General features: G+C 55.6%; 1 protein-coding gene across 2 annotated transcripts in view; it reads right to left on the minus strand.

Moving 5' to 3' along the window:
- LOC111145273 (SH3 and PX domains 2A) overlaps nt 1–19,081 on the minus strand; it is a 227,328-nt gene that overhangs the window by 19,637 nt on the left and 188,610 nt on the right. For both annotated transcript variants that reach the window (XM_022500089.1, XM_022500090.1), the window contains one exon: nt 1,643–1,756. In XM_022500089.1, coding sequence (XP_022355797.1) covers nt 1,643–1,756 — 114 coding nt within the window. The remainder of the gene's footprint in view (nt 1–1,642; nt 1,757–19,081) is intronic.

A 19,081-nucleotide genomic window follows, 5' to 3' on the forward strand; every position in this document is an offset into this window, starting at 1 on the left:
TACACACACACACACACACACACACACACACACACACACACACACACACACACACACACACACACACCCCGCCCTCTCTCTCTCTCTCTCAGAGTTGCTTAAGAGCAAAATGCCTCACAGACAGACATAGTGTGCAGTGGTGAAGAGCACCGGGCCAGGAAGCTCAACCGAGCCTCAAGCCTTACGAGGATGAGCATGCAGCTAACGCTCTGCGAGCCTCAGCTCCTGCATCTGGAAAAAGGGGATGATAACGGTGCCTCCTGGGGGGGTGGGGAAGGCTTTTCAAGCGCCAGGCCACATACCTGGGAGTGAATGAGACCTCAGTCTACACCCTAGGGATTGTTAGTCCTGAGAGATCCCGGGGTGAGGCCAGCACGAGGAAGTGGGAGGGAGGAGCTCGGGGGCTTACCTTCCAGCCAGGAAGGACCGACCACCCAGCCTGAACACGCAAACCCTTCCCGACAGAGCTTAATCGCTGGAAACCCCCGCAGGGGCTGCAGCCCTGGTCAAGGGACTGAAATGAAACATTTACACGGGAGGAAGGGTAGGGCCGCAACCGCCCGCAGGAACTGACAGTCAAGGGGAGGCTGAACGGGCAGCTGGCGCTGTGCTTGGCGGGCTGCTTATTTTGGCCTGGGCGGCATGGAATGAAGGGTGTGTGTGTATGGCGGGGGAGGGGAGGGCAGGCGTGGAGGCGGGCCTCAGGCCCGGGTGACAGGCCTCCCTCGCCCTGGCGCTCAGACGGGCCTGTTTGGACCGTCCATACTGACCGTTAGGGCAAGCATTCCTGCCAGGATGTGGGGGTGCTGGCAGTCACTGGGAGCAGGCAGCCAGGAACTGAGGTGCCTCAGACTCACTGGGCTCCGGCGGCGTGCTCTGGCAAATACCTGAGTCCACAGACAGGCTACCCAGGCCAGCGCTGGCCTGGAGGGCTGGGGGGAGGGGCAGGCTCTTTGAAACCCAATGAGAAAACACCAGAAAAAACCCACCAGGCCCAAGCTCATCAGAGGGGCTGGTGGTGCAGGGGCCACCTTGCGGTTCCTGCTACACTGACAAAGGACTCAGACCTGCGGTCTGCGTCTGTAGTCTTGGTTGGCCAGGGCAACAGACGCCCAGAGCAGCAGAAGCTGTGCACGCACAGCCCCCTGGGGTCATCCCTGCAGAAGAGAGCACAGCGTGGGGTTGGGGAGGCAAAGCTGGGGGTCTCTGTGGGGATCCCCCGAGGAACCAAGGGCTTCTGCAGGGAAAGGGAGCTTTGGGGTCCAGTCCTAAGACTGCTCTCTCCAGTCTCTGCCCAGAGTTGCCAAAGCCTGAGATTCACAGTCCAGGGAAATTTCTCCTCTCATCTGAGCCCATGTAGGGACAGCAGGGACAGACCTGGGAAGGGAGGTGAGCTCATCGGCTGGCCCCAGTGAGATGGGGTCCCCAGGGAAGGGGCTGGGACATGACCCAGCTCTCTTGAGCAGTTCTGATGGTTTTAGGGAGAAGAGTGGGAACGCTCCCTCCAGAAGAACTGGGTTTCCTCCAAGGGCCAGAAATGGGTGGGCACCAAACCCTGAGGATCTCGAGGCAGCCTGGTCCCCACATGTGCCTCCTCATATGCCTCATTATCTCCCTGCCCCTTGAACCTGCAGGCCCTTACCTTCCCCAGTCTTGGACGTGTTGATGTCTGAGTCATCCCGAGTACCATTCTGGGCCTCCAGGTAGGTGGCAGGGACCCAGCCCTGCTCCTCAGAGGTGCTCACGAACCACCAGCCTGCAGAGGGGACAAGAGAGAACACAGTCATGAGTGCCCAGCGGGATGGGGGGCAGGAGGGGACAGGGCACAGAGCTAGACATCCTGGGCACCCAGCAAATGCCTGGGTCACGTCTGGCCTCCAGAAGCCTGTGCTACACTGAGAAGAAGCCAAATGCATTCCCCGCGGGGAGGCCCTGATGGACAGTGATCCACACTTACACAAGTGACGGAAAAATTTAACAATGAGAATGAAACAAGGATATATCAAATGTGTGAAAATCACCCTGCAGGAAAGGCCGAGGACGCTCCGGCTAAACACAGAGACCATTCAGGTCTCTGAAACCCAGTGGAATTACTGGTGTGGTTGGGAGTTCAGCGTTCAAGGCTTTCAGAGGGATCCAGAGATAAATGCGTCACGGTGACCCACGGATGGTGGCTGCACCCCTTTCCCCATCGCGGGTCAGTGGGATTTGCACTTCAGCGCTACTCACGGCTGCCCTTGACTGTGTTGACATGTCAGTCACCCTAAGTGGGCACCACACCCTTGAGCGACCCTTCACGGTCATGGCCAAATGATCAAAGCTCACTGGTTTTCTTTCTTGTTCGGTAGCACGTTCATTTATCACTTAAACAAATGTTGACCAAGCAAAGCACCCTGAGCACCCAGGTCCTGGGCCCCCACCCACTGCCGACCGTCTCTTCTCAGAAGGTGCTCATCACAGGACCTTGTCTTCGCCCCCATCCCACTCCGATCCTTCTCTACGCCCAAAGTCATCTGGCACCAATTCTCTTTTCTATCTACAACCAAGCTCTCTGTTTCCAAATATGGATGGTTCCCTGGCAAGACATCCTGGGCTTCTCCCGGGGCAGCCCAGAGACCCCAGAGATGGCAGGGAGTGGCTGCCTGGGGAGGAGGATATCGGGAGCCTCCTGGCTGCTCCTTGCTGGGAGGCAGAGGCAACTGCCTGAGGGACAGAGGAAAACAGTGGTGCTCCTGCACAGGCCCTCACCATCCTGAGCCACCTCCAGGGTCTTCCGCTAGGTCCCCACTGCCTCACGGGACAGGCCTGGGGGAGCGAGCAGCCTGTGCTGCTGTCTCGAATGCCCACAGCACCTCGCCCTCCCAGGAGTTCCAGAACCCTCTGCATGCAGCTCTGCAAAGCCCCTGAGACAGGTCTGCACGCCACCATGATGACAGATGTGTGTCACTGCCTACTTGTCCACACAGCACCAAGAGTGAACCCCAACGTAAACTATGGATCTCAGTGACTGGGATGTGTCAGCACAGTTTCATCCATAACAAGTAGACAGCTCTAGTGTGGCGGGGGGTAGAGTTCTATGCACGTGTGGGGGCAGGAAGCATACAGCAAATCCGTTCTGCAGCTCGGCTTTGCTCCAGACTTAGAACTGCTCTAAAATACACCAGTCTTAACCAATAAACAGGGAAAGCCTTACACGAGCAGTCTGGAATTTCAAGGCCCAGGCCTCTTTGGCTCAGGGGCCTAAGCTGGGTCCCTGTCCCCTTTGGAACCCAGGGTGGATGCCTTCCCCCACTTCCACTCCCTCCCCCACCAGAGTCGGTCTTTCCCCAGAGTGGGAAGGTGGGGGCACATGAACATCCTGGGCCACCAAGGGGGCTCCCTGGAGCAGCCTGGCTATGCTCCTAGGATCCTAGGCCACAAAGAAACCAGAAGGCGTGGACTCACAGGGGTCTTTTCCCCTTCTCTTGGCTTCTGGGGGAGCACTCTCTGGAACCCAGCCCCAGGGGCTCCTGCAGGCCCTGACCAGAGGCCATGCAAGAGGGTTCCCGCCTCGGAGCTTTTCCACCACGAAGGTGGCTCTGCCTCCTTGACCGCAGGAGTGGGCACACCCGCTCCACCATCTGACCCATCTGCCCTCTCCCTGCACGCTGTAACGGTTCCAGGGCTTTCCCAAGAACCGACACGGGTGCTTTGGTGCACTGAAGGCTCAGTCCCCCGTAAACCAGGAACTGCAGGGCTACGTGGGAAGACATGGAACGAGAGCCAGGTCAGTAAAGCGGCCGCGCAGTCCAGAGATGGAGAAAGTCAGTCCTCACGAACATCATTCAGGTTTCAGGTTCCAAGTGGACTGAAGCTGGACCACCCTGCTGGGCGCCCAAACTACAGCGAGCCCTTGACCTTCCGTGTTATTTAATGAAGCCGGAGCAGGTATCAATCACCGGAACCTGAGTGTCCTCACTAACACCATCTCTACCCAGCAGCCACCAAGGTTCATGACCGAAGGTCCGCCATCGTGAGTCAAAGCTGGTGACAAAATTCAAGTCCACGGGGCATCTGCCCCCACAGACCTCAGCAGGTGGGGACAGGACCTTCTGTTCTGAGCCACTCTCGGTAACCAGTACCTCCCCCAAATTCCCACTCAGCAGGATAACCTCCAAGAGCCCCAAAGAAGAATCACCATAATTCCCAACTTGGAGTTACTTACAGGAGGGTCTTAAAGGCTTGAGTCTCTCCCATGATCCCCAGGTCCAGGCCCCAATGCCGAAAGCACACAGGTTTTGGTTCCCGTACCTCCACGCCCTCACCAACGTGACCACCCCAGTTCTGTCCCCCAAAGCCAAGGCAAATCACAGTGGGCTAAAGAAGTCCCCTGAAGGCTTGCCATCAAAAGGGAGCTCTGCTTCCCAGGAGGGGGCTTCCCCAGGATGGGCCTGGGCTGGAGCCAGGGATCTTACAGTCATCGGAAAAAATGGGGATGTGCCCGAGAAACAGTGGAACTTGGAAGCATGCGTCTTGGTGAGGATTTGCCAAAATCCCTCCATGCGCAGCCCCTCCCAGCCTCGTCTATACCAAGGTGCGCCTCTGCCAAATCCACCCTCAGAAACAATCCCTTTCTGTCTCCACTGGGAGACTATTCCCTCCTTTCTCTGTATGAGCCCAGGGCTTCCCAGGAAATCAGGGAACTTGGTGGTCGCCTGGATGGCCAAAATGTCTTCTAAGCCTTCTGTGTCTGGAATTTGGGCTCCACAAAGCCATCTTCAGTAGAGGCAAAGGAGGCAAGCCCCTCTGTGGGTACCAGGATGGCTGGGGTGGGGGGAGGAGGGGGTGGGAGGGAGAGATTTTCTCCATCAATCCCCACGGAGCTTGTCTCTGTCCTCACCTAGTGTGAACTGAGTCCCATCAGCTTACTGACCTCCTGTTTTCTCCATCTCCCCCCAGCGCCATACTGGGGACCAGCCCCTATATGGGCCTTTCCCCTTGGATCCAAGAACTTCATAATCCCGGGGTTCAGGTCTCTTTGCTGCAGGCATTGTCTCCCCTATCCCCTTACTTCATCCTCTGAGAATCCTTCCTTGTACATCCTACTCTCTCCTTGTCCCCAGAAGCTGGAGTCCCTGACAGTTTTGCTGAGAACAATGGCCTGAGCTTCCACTCCAGCCCTGAAATGTGCAGAACTAGGCTGAGTGGCTCCGAGTCCCGGGTCGCTCCTGCCTCAGGCCCTGCAGAGAAAAGCCTGCTCTTGGCGCGGCTGCAGGCCCCTCCACGGAGCAAAGACAGACAGGCTCCAACACTACCCAGGTGCGCATGGAGGAATGGGGGCAGAGGTGCCCACCCCAGCTCCCTACAGACCTCCCAGGAGCCTGGCACGAGTCACACAGCTGGGCCTCTGGGGGAGGCTCCCTGGGCCCGCGCCCACCCACAGCTGCTGACAAGCCTCTCCCAGATGCCAGCAGCTCAGACGTCAGCTGCTGTAACTGGGGCTCCCGACCAAAGTCCCTTCTGCTCCACTAAGGAGCAATTAAAAGCCTGCACCCCTGGGGTTGGCCTGGCTAAGAGGGCTCCAGCATCAGCCAGCCCCTCGGGACTCCCTGGCTCACCTCCAGTGCCCACTGCATCCGCACTTCCACAGAGGCGGACACGTGTGGGCTGCATATGGGGGTAGGTGTGGACAAGGCTTTGTATTTCTGAGTACACGGGAGTGTGCTACGCCTGCATATGTATCTCCGTGGGGGTGTGCATTGGTTCTATGTGATGATTACGGTCAGACGCAATCTTTAGATACAGTATTTAATCTTAAAGAACCTCATGAAGTGTTACTGTCATCACCATCCCCATTTTACAGGTGAGGAAACTGAGGCAAAGTTCATGATTAGGAAGAGGCAGAGCTGGACCTCAGTGACCCAGTGACCTCAGTGACCCAGGCAGTTGGGCGCCAGGGACAGTATCTTCATTGCAGAAGTAGATAAGGAATTTGTCTGGTGTGTGCACAAGGGCAGATGTGACTCCTTGAGAACACGTGCCCCTGGACACTGGTACGTGATACCTGTCGCTGAGCGTGTGATTCCCGTGTGTGTATGCCAGGAACCGGGATACAGGGCTATGTGAACTTGAGTGTCTGTATACAGGGGATGGTCCTCTGGAAGTAGAAGGTAATACATTAGGGATCTAGGGTCCGAAAGACAAAGTCAGGTCCTGGCTTGCTACTTCCTGTGTGATCTTGGGCAAATCAGTAAACCTCTCTGAGTCTCAGTCTTCCCTCCCTGATATGGGGATGATTAATGGCGCTTACCTCCTAAGGTTGAAGAGGACAAATGAGATGAATGTAGCTTAGCCTGGGGCCTAACCCAGACCTGGAGGTCAAAAACCTTGAGCTGTTATTAACCGGATGGTGGCTTTGATATTCCCCTAGGCTAACAGCACGGGTGCCCAGGTGCTGTCTGCCTGCAGAGTAGATCAGGAGACGCTCATTACAGCTTGGTGAATGGACTTGCGTGTGTGTGTACACGCACGCTTGCACGCCCACGTACCCATGTAGCTAATCTGTGTAGTTCAGGGACTGCCTTCAGGGGTTCCAGAAGAATGGGAGGGGCTACCTTTTGCTCTTTCCTTAGCTGATGCAATTCATGAGAGCAAGCACGGTGGGAAATGGGACCAGGGAGAGGTCTCTGGGGTTTCCCTCCCTGCTCCACACGCCAGGGTTATCCTCAGCCTGGCCCCTGTCCCTCAGCTCACACACGGCCCCAGGACAGAGGTCCTCCAGCTTCCTCTCCCCTGTCCTACTACCTCAGCAAGCGCTCCCCAACCGATCTCCAGATCCCAACAGCATCCGGAGTGTCAACCCCACAATTCCCAGCGGCTCACGCGCACGCACTTGGAGTACTGGTCTTGCTGAGACTGTAAGCACCATGTTTGCTTTGTCTCGAGGGCGGAACTGAGCTTGCAGCAAGCACCCCGGCAAATGTGGAAACTGAGGCACTGGACCCAGGTGCTGGGGTCAGAGATCTGAGCCTGATCCCAGGCCTGCCGCCTCCACGCTCTGTGACCTCAGGAAAGAGACTGAACCTGTTGCACGAGGACTTCATCTGTAAGACCACCTTCTGCCTTGCAGGCTAGCGGAAGGATGGAGAAGGCCAAGAACGCACAGAGGGTCTGGCACAGCAGGTGTCCACTGAATGGAAGCGATAAGCTTTATTGGGGGACTAAAGCCCCAGGATGTGGAAGGTTGGGTGGCCAGCACTCACAGATGTCCAGGGGCCCGAGTCACCTCTGCGTTTTTTCATGTCCCCAGGAAGATGGGTCTGCGCTCCAAGTGGGCCTGTCAGCCTTCCTCTCTCCATCCTCTCCACCTTTGTTCTTGGGAGAGGAAACGTGGTGAGGTTTCATGAAAGGGCCTATCACCAGACTGAGGAAGTGGCCAGAGATGGTCTCGGACTGGGGGAGGGCGGTTCGGCCCAGCTGCCAAATTCGGCCTTGTCCCAAGAAGTCAACTCTTGTTTCCAGGCAGAAGGGGAGGAAGCTCTTTTTTGGAAGGAGGTAGGGAGCAGAGAACTTAGTGGAACAGGAGATGGTAAAGACTCCCAAAGGGCCTGGACTGGCATAGAGTCCCCTCTGCAGACCCGTGCCCTCCAGCCTGGCAGCCAGGTCCCCCCATCCCTGGCAGGGGACAGGAGAGGGGCGACCATGCCTGCTGCTCCGTGTGGGAAGCTGAGAACTGTGGCAGAGGGGCCCTGAGAAGGGACCCCCCCCCACCACTGCCACTGGAGGTAGGAGAAGCCTTCGTTCTGGGGGCGCTAGGTGTGATCTTTGGAGCTAAGTCCCCAGACTGGAGAAGCTGTTTGGGAGAATCCCTGGCTGGCCCGTCGCCTGAACACTCCTTCTCTGAGGGCCGTGTCTCCACAGCGCCAGAACGATGTCATTCAGCCCGGCTGCCCTCTCCAGAGGGCAAAGGCCCAGAAAGAACAGCAATGTCACCTGTCATAGCAGCCAACTCTGCTTGCGGGCCTCTGTAAGAACCCACTTCACAGTGGCCCAGGGACTGAGGGGGCAGAAGGCCACACCGGGCAGCCTGGCCAGCACCTCCAGCTCAGGGTAGGGAAGGCGACCCCCAACCCCAAGAGGGAAAAGCTTCGGCTCAGAAGCCAGACCCTCCCTCTTTCCAGGCTGAGCATAATCCTCAGATGTTGGGCCAGTTTCAAAGCCCTCTAAAATGGACTCTAACTGGGGCTGGGTGATGCTAGCATTGGGGGAGGGACAGAAAGAGTGGAGAGGAAATGGAGACAGAGAGAGAGAGAGAGAGAGTCAGACGTAGGGATGGACAAAAGGTGGGGATGGGAGGACTTGGGCCAGGGGCCAGAGCCTTAAACCTCTCCAAGAGGGGGCTGAGCCTGGCCAAGGCCAGCAGGAAGTGATGGGCACTCCCAGGCCACTGCTGTCCCCAGACTGACCAGGCCACAATGGCCTCCTTAACGAGAGCAGATAATGAGCTCTTTAGGGCCAGAGGAGGCCAGCTGCACACAATTAGGTTGTTAATAAAGTCTTCTGAGGTCACAGCTCAGCCTAGGACAAAACAGCTGGTGGGGGAGGGGACCCTGCTCCTTCCTCTCCCTCTGAAGTTCTCCCTGTTCTTCAAGGTGTTGTCCTCCAGGAGGCCTTCCCTGACTGCCCCTTGCCTTCCTGGCCCTGCTCACCCCAGGATTCAGCCCATGGGCACAACTTAGTCTTTCCAAGACCTCGGTTTGGACCCTGGCTTCACCGTGTCCTAGCTGTGCCCTGGAACAGGTTGCTGGCCTCCCTAGGGCCTTGTCATACCAGGGTACTATGATCTGCTTGTGGGACAGCCTGACATCGGCGACACGCACTGTACTCCACAACCAACGGCCTACCCAGCATCTCATCTGTGCTGGGCATTCCAGGCATGGGGGTGCTATGGAGATCACACGGGTCTCAGGTACTCTCCCTGCCTGCCCCCTGCATGGCACACAGGATGAGCCCAAGCACAGCCAGTGTCCTGGTGCCGAGGCCAGCTGGACAGGGCCGGGTTCTCCTCCAGAGGGTGACAGGCAGGGAATCTCAATTCCAAGTCTGGGAGAGCCCAGCAGACTTTAGGCTCCCTCCTCCAGGACCTTCGCAGGGTTTAACAGGTTCAGGCAGAGAGGGGCATCCCTGGAAAGCTACTGCAAGGCCGGGCCTCGGTGGAGGCAAGGTGTGCCAGCAGGGTGGGGTGGGAGACAGAGCTAGGGACCCCAGAGGCACGGCACGGGCTCAGACTCGAGCTCCCTTGACAGTGCCCTGTCCAGGCAGTCGCATATTCTTCCCCTGCAGTGGTTTGGAGCGGGGTGGGGTGGGGGGGGAGAAGGGTTAATAAGGTAGCGAGGATTTGGGAGCCCTGAATAGGGGCGTGGAGCCGAGAAGCGGAAGGGTGCTGAAGGGGGCCTGGCCAGGCACCTGGGACCGTGCTGCCCACCCCGCCACACCGTACCTGGCACACAGCTGGGCCCGCAGGGACGGCTTCTGCCCTGGATCTGCCCTGACCCCTTTGCCATGACCTCGGGCCAGATGGGAGGTTTTGACCTGAGAGGGACCAGAGACACTGGAAGGGCTGGCCGCCCATAATTATGCTGTGCCTTTAAGAACAACGAAAGGCAGCCCACCCTCGGCCAGGCCTCCCCTAGCCAGAAGGCTGTCACGGAGGCCTCTTGCCAAGACACACTCCAGCTCACAGCACGCGGCTGCCTCGCTCCAAAGCAAACAGGAGCGGGTAAGGGCTCCCCCAGTCTCTCCCAGAGCACCCCCACAGCCTCTGCCTTCCTGCCTGACCCATTCTTCTTGCTCCATCTCTGGCACCTATCCCTGCTCTGCTGCCCATGGCCCTCCCTTCCCCCAGATGGGGCTCTCAGGCCAGCGGGGCCCCAGAAACATCCCTGGGCGCCTGAGGCCCGGATTCCAAGACCATTAGCACAAGCCACTACGTCAGTTTGGAAGGCTCCGTGGCGTCCATGGCGAGAAGACAGCAAGCACTGGGCTGCTCCCCCCAACTCAGACCCAGCCGGCCCAGCTCACTGGACGGGCCCAGAAGGCTGGGGCTATGGGTGAGGCACCCAGGAGAAGGCCTGGCTACTGAATGTTCGCAGGCAGAGTGGGGGCACGTGATAAAATGACAGGTACAAGAGAACCATGGTTTTAAGCAAGGACTCTAGAGTTGAGCTGCCTGTGTTTCAGTCCCAGCCCTGCCACCAACTGGCTGCTTGAATTTGAGCCAACAGCCTCAATCTCCTCATCTGTAAAATGGACCTACAGTAGCACTTCTATTGCCCAGTGTTGTAAAGGGTACAGGAGTTAACCTACAAGAAGTGTTCAGAATCAGGCCTGGTTCCCAGCAAGGCCCATCAAAGAGCTATTATTAAAGTTGAAGTGTAAGCTGCAGGGATTTTTAAGGAAGGAAGCATGATCTCACTGCCCCAGTGAGTAGGGCTAGGGCTGTGCAGGGAGGCAGGTGGGTCTTGGGTGTCTGGAGTCTCAAGGAGAGAGTCTCTCTTGGTGTCCCTGTCATTGGCCCTTGACCTTGGCTGGTCTCTACTGAAAGCGGGGTCTGGTTCTGTGCCTGGCATGGGTGCGGGTGGGGGCCGGGTGAAGTAGAGAATGCAAGATGGCCCAAAGCCCTTCCAGAAACAGAGCAGGGTGGGCCAGACAACCCTGTGCCACAGATGTGTCAGTTGTTGCTACGTTTGCTGAAGGAACTACAGACATCAGGGATGAAACTGAGTAGCCAGGGAAGAATTCCCAGAGTCCTGAACTGAACCTCAGATCCCATTTGGAGAGGAGGAGAGGAAGGGGGCATCCTGGTGGGAGAAACAGGACAGGCAGAGCGGTGGGAGCACGTGTGGCCCAACCCAGTAATACACATGGTGCTCCAGGGTGGGGATCTTGCCAGATGAACTTGGGGCCCGCTCACCTTCAACGTCACAAGGGAGAGGTGGGCTTCTAAGAATCCCATCAGGTAGGTTAGAGCCTCCCAGGCATGTGCCTAAAATAATGCTCAGGGTAACGGTAGTAACAACTTGCCTGATGTCCCAGGCAAGAGCAAGAGGTAAGTAGAAACAGAGAGGGCACAGTGCTGCGAGGCTGACTCAAGAGAGAGGAAGGGAGTCTGCGGGACTCCTGTTCACAGCCGGGCCATTTTGTCTCAGGCAGCACGGCACCCACACTAGAAAGTGCTGACCAGGAGGCAGGGGGGCCAATGGACCTGTGGGGCAGGGATGGGAGCGTTGCGGAGGATGGAGGCCAAACTGAAAAGCTGCTCTCCACAAGCTCTCATTAGCTCGTGTGAGACCAGGTCCGGAGAGCACTTGACAGAGAGCCTGCCAGGCCACCAGCACGGGTCCAGGAAGACACAGACAGGGGAGCAAGGCCAGAGGACACCGCACGGGCAAAAGTGCCAACTTCCAAAGAAGGTGAATTCCACAGTAGAGATGAGCAACCTCAAGGCTGGTTCTTGATGGAGTGAAACGTGGATGCCTCGAGAGATGGCTGGAGAGCCTGCGAGGGGGTTCTGAGCATTCCCAAGACAGCGCTGAGCAGAAAGACACAACAGGAAGGAAGGGGGCCAGACCCTGCTGGCTTCTGATAACGAGCGAACCACTGGCCCGGCGGGTCTGGGATGTGTCATAGCTGAGCCATCCAGGCCTTGGGGCTCTCACGACCCTCCTGGGGGCGGTAGGGCTGCGCCGAGAGATTCGCAGCTGAGAGCGGACCGTTTCGAAAGAGTGTGTGATGATTCGCTGGCTACAGCCTAGAGGGGGGCTCTGCTGGGAGCCTGTCCTGCTGCATGTTTTCATCAGTCCCAAGATGAGGAAAGAGGGGCTAAGCAGGGAGCAGCATTGCATTTGCTGAAAGCTGTGCCGGGACCAGGAGCTACCCTTGCCCCCTGAAAGTCTGAACAGACGGTAATGACAGGTCAACTGTGACAAGATGAAAAGGGTAGATAGACCAGAGGACAGGCAATCTTATCATCTTATAATTGATCGTGCAAACGTTCTGGCGTGAAAGGAGTGTGCTAGTCACAACTCTGCCGAAATACTAGGTGCCACCTGGGAGGGACCCGGGCAGTTGGGGAGCGTGGGAATCCCTACTCAAGGGTGAGGGTAAGAAAGGTCCTGGGGTTTGGGCGGACCGCGAGTTCAGTGAGTCCTCTGTCTCCAGGTCTGGGAAATCTCAGGCTGCACGAGGAGACCTCTGGAATGGGTGACCTACCCGGGGTGCCAGGCTTAGAAGGGCCAGCGGCAGGATGAGCACCCGGGGCTGACTCCCTGGGCAGCAACCAAGCACACGGCTCCCTTTAGTAAGGACTCCAGCTGCCGCTTCCTTTGCAGAAGACGACCAATGCCACGTGTTCCATTAGTTCCCCCAATTTCCACCGGACAGATGAGCCAGGGAAACCAGGCTCCTCTCTCTGCTTCTCCTTTCTACAGTGTCTACAAATCAGACTCAGTTCTCAGCCGGCATGGGCGTGGCTCGCTCGCCGCCCCGCCCACCTCCCCACCCCCCCGACCCCGCCTTCTGGCCCTTCCATCCCGCCCCACCCAGGAGGGGGCTAACAGGTGGTTTCCGGGCCCCATCTCCAGATCGCCTCTCTTTCTCTCACCCTCTCTAAGCCCACATGGCAGGGCAAGGCAGGGCGCTCAGGCTGCTCATTTTTCTGGCGCGAGATCCTACCCAAAGGCTTTGCCAGCAGACAGGGACTTCAGATCAGCGTTTCTCAACCTCAGAGGCCTCCCTGCTATGCAGGCCTTTTGCCATATCCTTGTGCTACGTATACTGTGGTTCACAGAGTAAATATATACTTGAAGCAATGGCCTTTTTCCCCCCTCTAACTTCAAGCAAATAATTTGTTTAGGAAACTTCAGATCACCACCATGAATAAACAGGACCACCAGCCCAACCATAAAATTACCAAGAAAAAAGCGATATAGGAAATCTGAGCTGTGCTGAGTCTGAAGAGGGCTGCGCCTATAGCCTGTTCCCCCTTTGTTATGAAAAGAGATTTACTGGAGATGGGTCCAAGACAGTGGACCATCAAGCTGAGGTTGAAATCAGAAGGCTTGGACGGGAATGGGAACAGGACAAAGTCCGCTCACTGTGTGTTGTGGAAGTACTTAGCACTGGCTCTCTGCACCGTCGTAAGTCAGGCCATGTACCACGGTGTTGCGTGGCCAACATTTTTAGGAAGCCCACTTAGGGCTACGGTGATATTTTTCATTCCAAATGGCCGAATGAAAAGGCTGAAGTGTCCTTATTGGTGAGACTAGTATATTACATAGCGTGTGCTGATGAGGGTGGTGGCGAGAAATCAAAGAGAAAAGGGTGGCCAGAACCTAGCAGTGTGTCTAGTACCTTCTATGTGTGTTTCCAGTCTGGAGAGAAGAGTGGAGGGAATCCTCTGTAGCTGGTACCCATCTCTGGAAATAGGAGTCATCTGTATTTTTACACTATCTGACTTCAGTGCCTGAGAAGTATAGATGGAGGAGTTTGTGTATTTTTTCCCTTTTCTCTTTCTGCCAACAATGGAGGCTTCTTGGCCCCAGAACTGAGCTGGCTTTAACTACAAGCCTTAGGCTGACAACCCTCCCCTCACTCCCAGCTGAGTTCAGCCCTTCTTCAGTTGGGGCAAAAATATAACGGGGGCAATTTCAACTTTAAAGACCATCTCCATAAACAAAACAAACCCACTCCACAATTTGTCTAGGGCATTCCTCCCTCCAAACCCTCCTGATTTAATTTCTGGGGAATTTTAAATAGAGGCCTTGCAAAATTCTGTACCGCCTGACGTCAACAGCTCTCTGACAACGTGGATTCCTCGTCGCTGTGTGGGGAACAGCCGCCACCAATACTGAGCTGAGGCTTTTCCAGGATCCTTTCCCAGTTGGAATTTGGGAGCCGCTGGTGTCACTCTGGGAGACTGTGGCAGAAGGAGAATACCCAGGGGTGTCTCACTTGGGGTCCTATGACTCCCTTGCCCGAAACTTGGGCATTAGATATACAGAGGAGCTATCCAAGGGGTACCTGTACTAGTGTGTGCTTTCAGAGAAAAATGGAAATACCTTCATGTTTTAAAAGGGATTTTGGGGGGGGGGGGCGCCTGGGCAGCTCAGTCGCTTAAGTGTCTGCCTTAGGCTCAGGCCATGATCTCAGGGTCCTGGGATCAAGTCCCACATCGAGCTCCCCGCTCAGCAGCAAGTCTGCTTCTCCTTCTTCCTCTCTTTCTGTGAACTCTCTCGCTTTCACTCTCTCCCAAAAAAAAACAAATAAAATCTTTTTTTTAAAAAGGCATTTTCCTATGCTATATGACACGGAAAGCCAATATTCCTTGGTGTAAACGGAAGACAGATAAGTGGAAAAATGCATACACGGAAATGACAATGCTATAGACCTCCAGTAAGATAGTAAGATGAGCTCTAGCAAGACACTAAGGCTACAGCCAGATTTTCTAACAAATATTGAAAGAAGCAGGCAATGTCCACAAATGTTAACAACACAGAGGCCCCAAACAGACACTTTACCCTTGACCTAACATGGAGTGAAAGAGAAGTCAAGACCATAACCTTCTTGTGACGGGACTCCATGCCATTTAATGCCGTGACCACCACATGTTTCTAGGACCCACTCTCTGGGAAACACTGAGCTTGCAGAAGGAGCCTTGGGTTAAGAATGGGCAGCCCCGGGGTGCCTGGGTGGCTCAGTGGGTTGGGCCGCTGCCTTCGGCTCAGGTCATGATCTCAGAGTCCTGGGATCGAGCCCCACGTCGGGCTCTCTGCTCAGCGGGGAGCCTGCTTCCTCCTCTCTCTGCCTGCCTCTCTGCCTGCTTGTGATCTCTCTGTCAAATAAATAAATAAAATCTTAAAAAAAAAAAAAAAAAAAAGAATGGGCAGCCCCTTGAATCAAATCCAAGCTTGGCTGCTAGCAAGCTTTGAGGTCTCACGCCAACAATTTACCCTTCTGAAACTCAGTTTCTTCTTCGGAAAAATGGAAACAAAGCTGCCTGGCCTACCTAGCCCTAGAGAGCCACTCTGAAATAACAGATGGGAAAAAAGCTTTGAAAAGTCTAGGGGTTGTAGGTAGATGGGGGCGGATGGGTTATTATTCCAAGAGACTCCTATCCCTGCTTCCCTGATACAAGTCACTGCCCCAGACTGGACGGTGGCCCGCCCCATCTATCAGGAAAGAGAAAATGAATATATCACGTCACCATTTTTTTCCAACCTTCCCAGTAACCACAACATGGGTTTCCAAATATTACCCCCATTTTATAGAAATGGAAACTGAGGATCAAAATGGCCACATACTGTCTCCCCAACGGCAGAGCAGATTCTGAACACAAGCCTTCCATGCAGCCTAGGAGGAAATGCCCTCTATCTTGCTCTTACTGTGCACAACCAGCAGACCCCACAAGTGTGGGTTTCCTGGATCCATCGGTCGCTGTGCCCAGGCCCCGTCTTTCAAAGCCACTGCCTTTGCCATGTTCCCGTGAATCCTTGCCAGCTGTATTTTGCTCTCTTGCCCTTGTGCTCCCCCAGCACCCCGACCTTAGGTTTGTGTTGGCTGCCTCCCCTAGCTAGACCAAGAGCTCTCTGGGGACAAAGGCCAAGTCTTGCTCATCCTGGCATCCTCTCAAGCCCTGGTCGGGTTCTGTGTTTCAGAAAAAGAAGGGGCTCAGTAAATGTTGTTGAAAATGAAATGCCATGATACATGTACACAAGACTTCTCCTCTCTTCTTGGCTTCTCCAACCACACACTGCAGTCTCTCCTGCTTCCTTATCCTCAAGTAGCTCTCCAGTCCAACTCTTGAGGTCAGTGCAGGGTCTGCGGTGGGCTTCTTTCCAGCCCTCCTCCCTCTGGCCTGCGACCTTCTGCCCTGATCGAGTCCAGTAGTGTGAATCAGCCCCTGGGCGGCATTCCCTCCTCCAGCCCCCCAAATTTGTGGCTCACCTAGGAGGATTTGCCCCCAGGAACCTGAGACCAGGAGATTTTTGGTGCTTGTTCCATCTCTTGCCTGAGATAACCCAGAAAGCTAACACTCCCACCAGGAAGCTCTCTCTCTCTCTCGCAGTCTGCTTGTATACCTGATTGGGTCATTTCCACTTGGGCCTCTCCCCTCACAGGAACGGAAGAGCAAAGCTCAGGGAGCTCCCAAAGGCCAGGCACCAGGGACAAGCCCACGCCCTGGGTGAGGCTCTTGGAGGAAGGCAGAGGGCCGGGCTGCTGGTGGCAAGCCTGGTCAAAGCAGCCCCACTGGCTGGTGCAGGCCTCCACCAGGCCTACATAAAACACAGAGCCCTCCTCTTTGGTGGACACTTGGAGCTCTGGAAGGGGCAGCCCCAGAGATCTGGTGCCTCCAACCCCAGAGAGTGGGTAGGGAGAAGGTTGGGCCACAAACAGCTTCCTTCACCATGGTGCCCTACTCACTGCCTGGGGAGCCAGAGAAAACTAACCAGGAGGCAGCAGAGTGTCCAGGGAAGAAGGTGGCAGATTTCCTGAACTCTCTGGGCCTCGGCTTTCTCGTAAATGGAAGTCACAATACCTGTGCTTTATAGGGCAGTGGTGGTGGTTACAGGAAGAAAGGGGTTTGGCACATTGCCTGACACACAGGAGAAGCTTTAGCCGTCCCTTTCTCACCCTTCTTATAGCTTCCGATGTTAAGGGTCTCTAGAAAGCAGTAAATAAGTTAACTTGAGCCCAAAACACTAGGATGCTGGGATAACCATCCTGGAGCCCCAGCCAGGCTGGTGGTAATTTAGGACTAGGTTCTCTCCTTGAGCTTTTCCTGTCCTGTTTCCCTTTCAGTCTCTCTCCTGTCTCTGGGTACCATCTTGTCTTGTTAGTTCCTAAGGGGTGGTCGAGTACAGATCCTACTCAAATCCAAAGAGAAAAGGCCACGCTCAAAACAGATATGCCCTTAGCCCAGATGCTCCAGGTCCCCCAGGTCCACGTGTGTCATTCTAGACTTGCATGGTTGGTGACTGGTCAGGCAGTGTGACTGACACCCACGGGTACCAGCCAGTGATGGAGCTCTTCCTACCTTCGCCCTGTGGGTCTCTGGTGCCACCTGCCCCAACACCCAAAGACAGTCACCCGCATGCCTTATGACATAGCAACAACCACAGTCCCCTCAGCTGGGTCAGAAGAGGGGACGCTTCCCCATTCGACCATCAGCTCCATGACCTAGTCTTCCTCGTTCAGCTCTGCTTGTTTGCTTGCTTTGGTTTTTCCAATCTGCATGAGGGTCAGTCTTTGATCAAGGTGCCACCATGGTACATGATGGCAGAGAGATGGGGTAGGAAGATGGGAAGTCATTGGATTAGCCTCTCCTCCATACCTCTTCTCCCAGCCTCCACGGGGTCACCCTACGGACTTCAGGGCCCTTGGAGGACAGACTCCATCCTACAAGTGGTTCTCAGGTAGGGAGGCCTACATAGAGTAAGATAACAGAAATCTGGGGGTCAGGGTGGGCCATGAAGATCTCTGTCCTTTAACAGAATAAGTCTCGGCAGTGACAGGCCCAAGACATCTCAGCGGAGACTCAACCCTCAGCCACGGCAGGCTAGAAATGCACCCCCCAGTGAGTGAGTAATATCGGCATCATTTCCAGCCCCCCCGGCTCTGGCCTATCCCTCAGCCTAGAATGTGAATGTCCCACCCAACCAGCCTCTGAATCCATTCAGGCCCCCCACCCCTGAAACCACCCCGAAACCTTTCTCATCCAAGGGCCTTGAGATGCTGGGATGGCCCCATGGAGGCTGAGAGATGGAGGTTAGGGAAGGCAGGCTAGGCCTCTGGGATCCAGAACCCTCCTGCTACCAGCTGCCACAACAGCGCCGCCAAGATGCTCGGGCCCCACCAACAGTGGAGGCCCTCGAAGTCCGAGGAAGGGAGTCTATCTGGTTGCACAGGGAGGGAGAAGAATGGGGTTAAACACTTCTAAGGGAGGCACTGGGGCAGGAGCCCTGGATGTTCATCCTCCCCGTGCAAAGCCCCAAGGATGAGGTCAACTTCCTTCCTCTCCTCCAAGGAGCAGTCAGTTAAAATCCTGCCCTGTTGGCAAGGAGGTCTAGGTGTTGGCCAACCCTGGTTCTGCTCCCGTTACCAATGATGGGGGAAGCACAACCTTGATGGTGTCCGCACTCCAGGGAGCAGTACTGTTTATCCCCAAGTGTGAAGCAGAAGATCTGGTGCTCAACCAGGAGGTGCTGGTTGAGGGAGGGGAGGGGGTTGAGATACGGGTGCCCCCAGGGCTGGGTCAGGGCTAGAAGCAGTGAGAGCTCCATTAGTTTCTTTTCTTTCTTTCTTTCTTTTTTTTAAAAGCTATTTTCATTACATTCCCACCTACCCTCTCCTCCCCACGGTGCTGGGTACACCGCAGATATGCAGAAAATGCCAGCTTACGTACGCAGAAGGGTCAAGGACACCTTTTTGGTGGGCAAAACGGAGGTGAGGATGCCCTAGGCAGACAAGAGTGATTCTGGGCTTCTCCAGTTCACCCAAGAAGAAACGGGCCAGGCACACCCCTGTCCCAACATCAGCAGAGGTTGGGGGAGCCCCGCTATGCTGGGCCTTTGAATTCTGGCCTCTCTTTACATCCCAGAACTATTGCTTTCACAGATCTTGTCTAACTTGAGAAGGACAGGGGAGGAGGGGCGAGGAAAACTGCATTCTTCCCCATCAAAGCCAACAGTCTAAACTAATACTTCTGGTTGTAACTGATCCTGGCCTGTTTGTGATTACGGCCCCTTGCTCGCTTTCTGGCAGGATGGCCCTGGAACCCAGCAGCGGGCTGAAGGCGAGAGACACCCTTGCTCCCTTGGATAATCTTGTCCTCGCCTGACATGACCAAAAACGTCCATCAGCCGCGGCTTTCTGCAGTTCTCCAGGGCAACTCTTCAAAACATTTATTTTAAAAAGTGGGGGGGAGAGCCATCCCCAACCCCAACCATGAAATTCCATAACACTAATCATATTCCTTCTGTTACCAGCACCAGCCTGGAAAACACAGCAGCACCCGCGGTCCCATTGGCTGATGCAAATTGAAGGG

This window comes from Enhydra lutris, unplaced genomic scaffold (genome assembly GCF_002288905.1).
Source record: "Enhydra lutris kenyoni isolate GAN:26980312 unplaced genomic scaffold, ASM228890v2 scaffoldscaffold12, whole genome shotgun sequence".
NCBI classification, from domain to species: domain Eukaryota; kingdom Metazoa; phylum Chordata; class Mammalia; order Carnivora; family Mustelidae; genus Enhydra; species Enhydra lutris.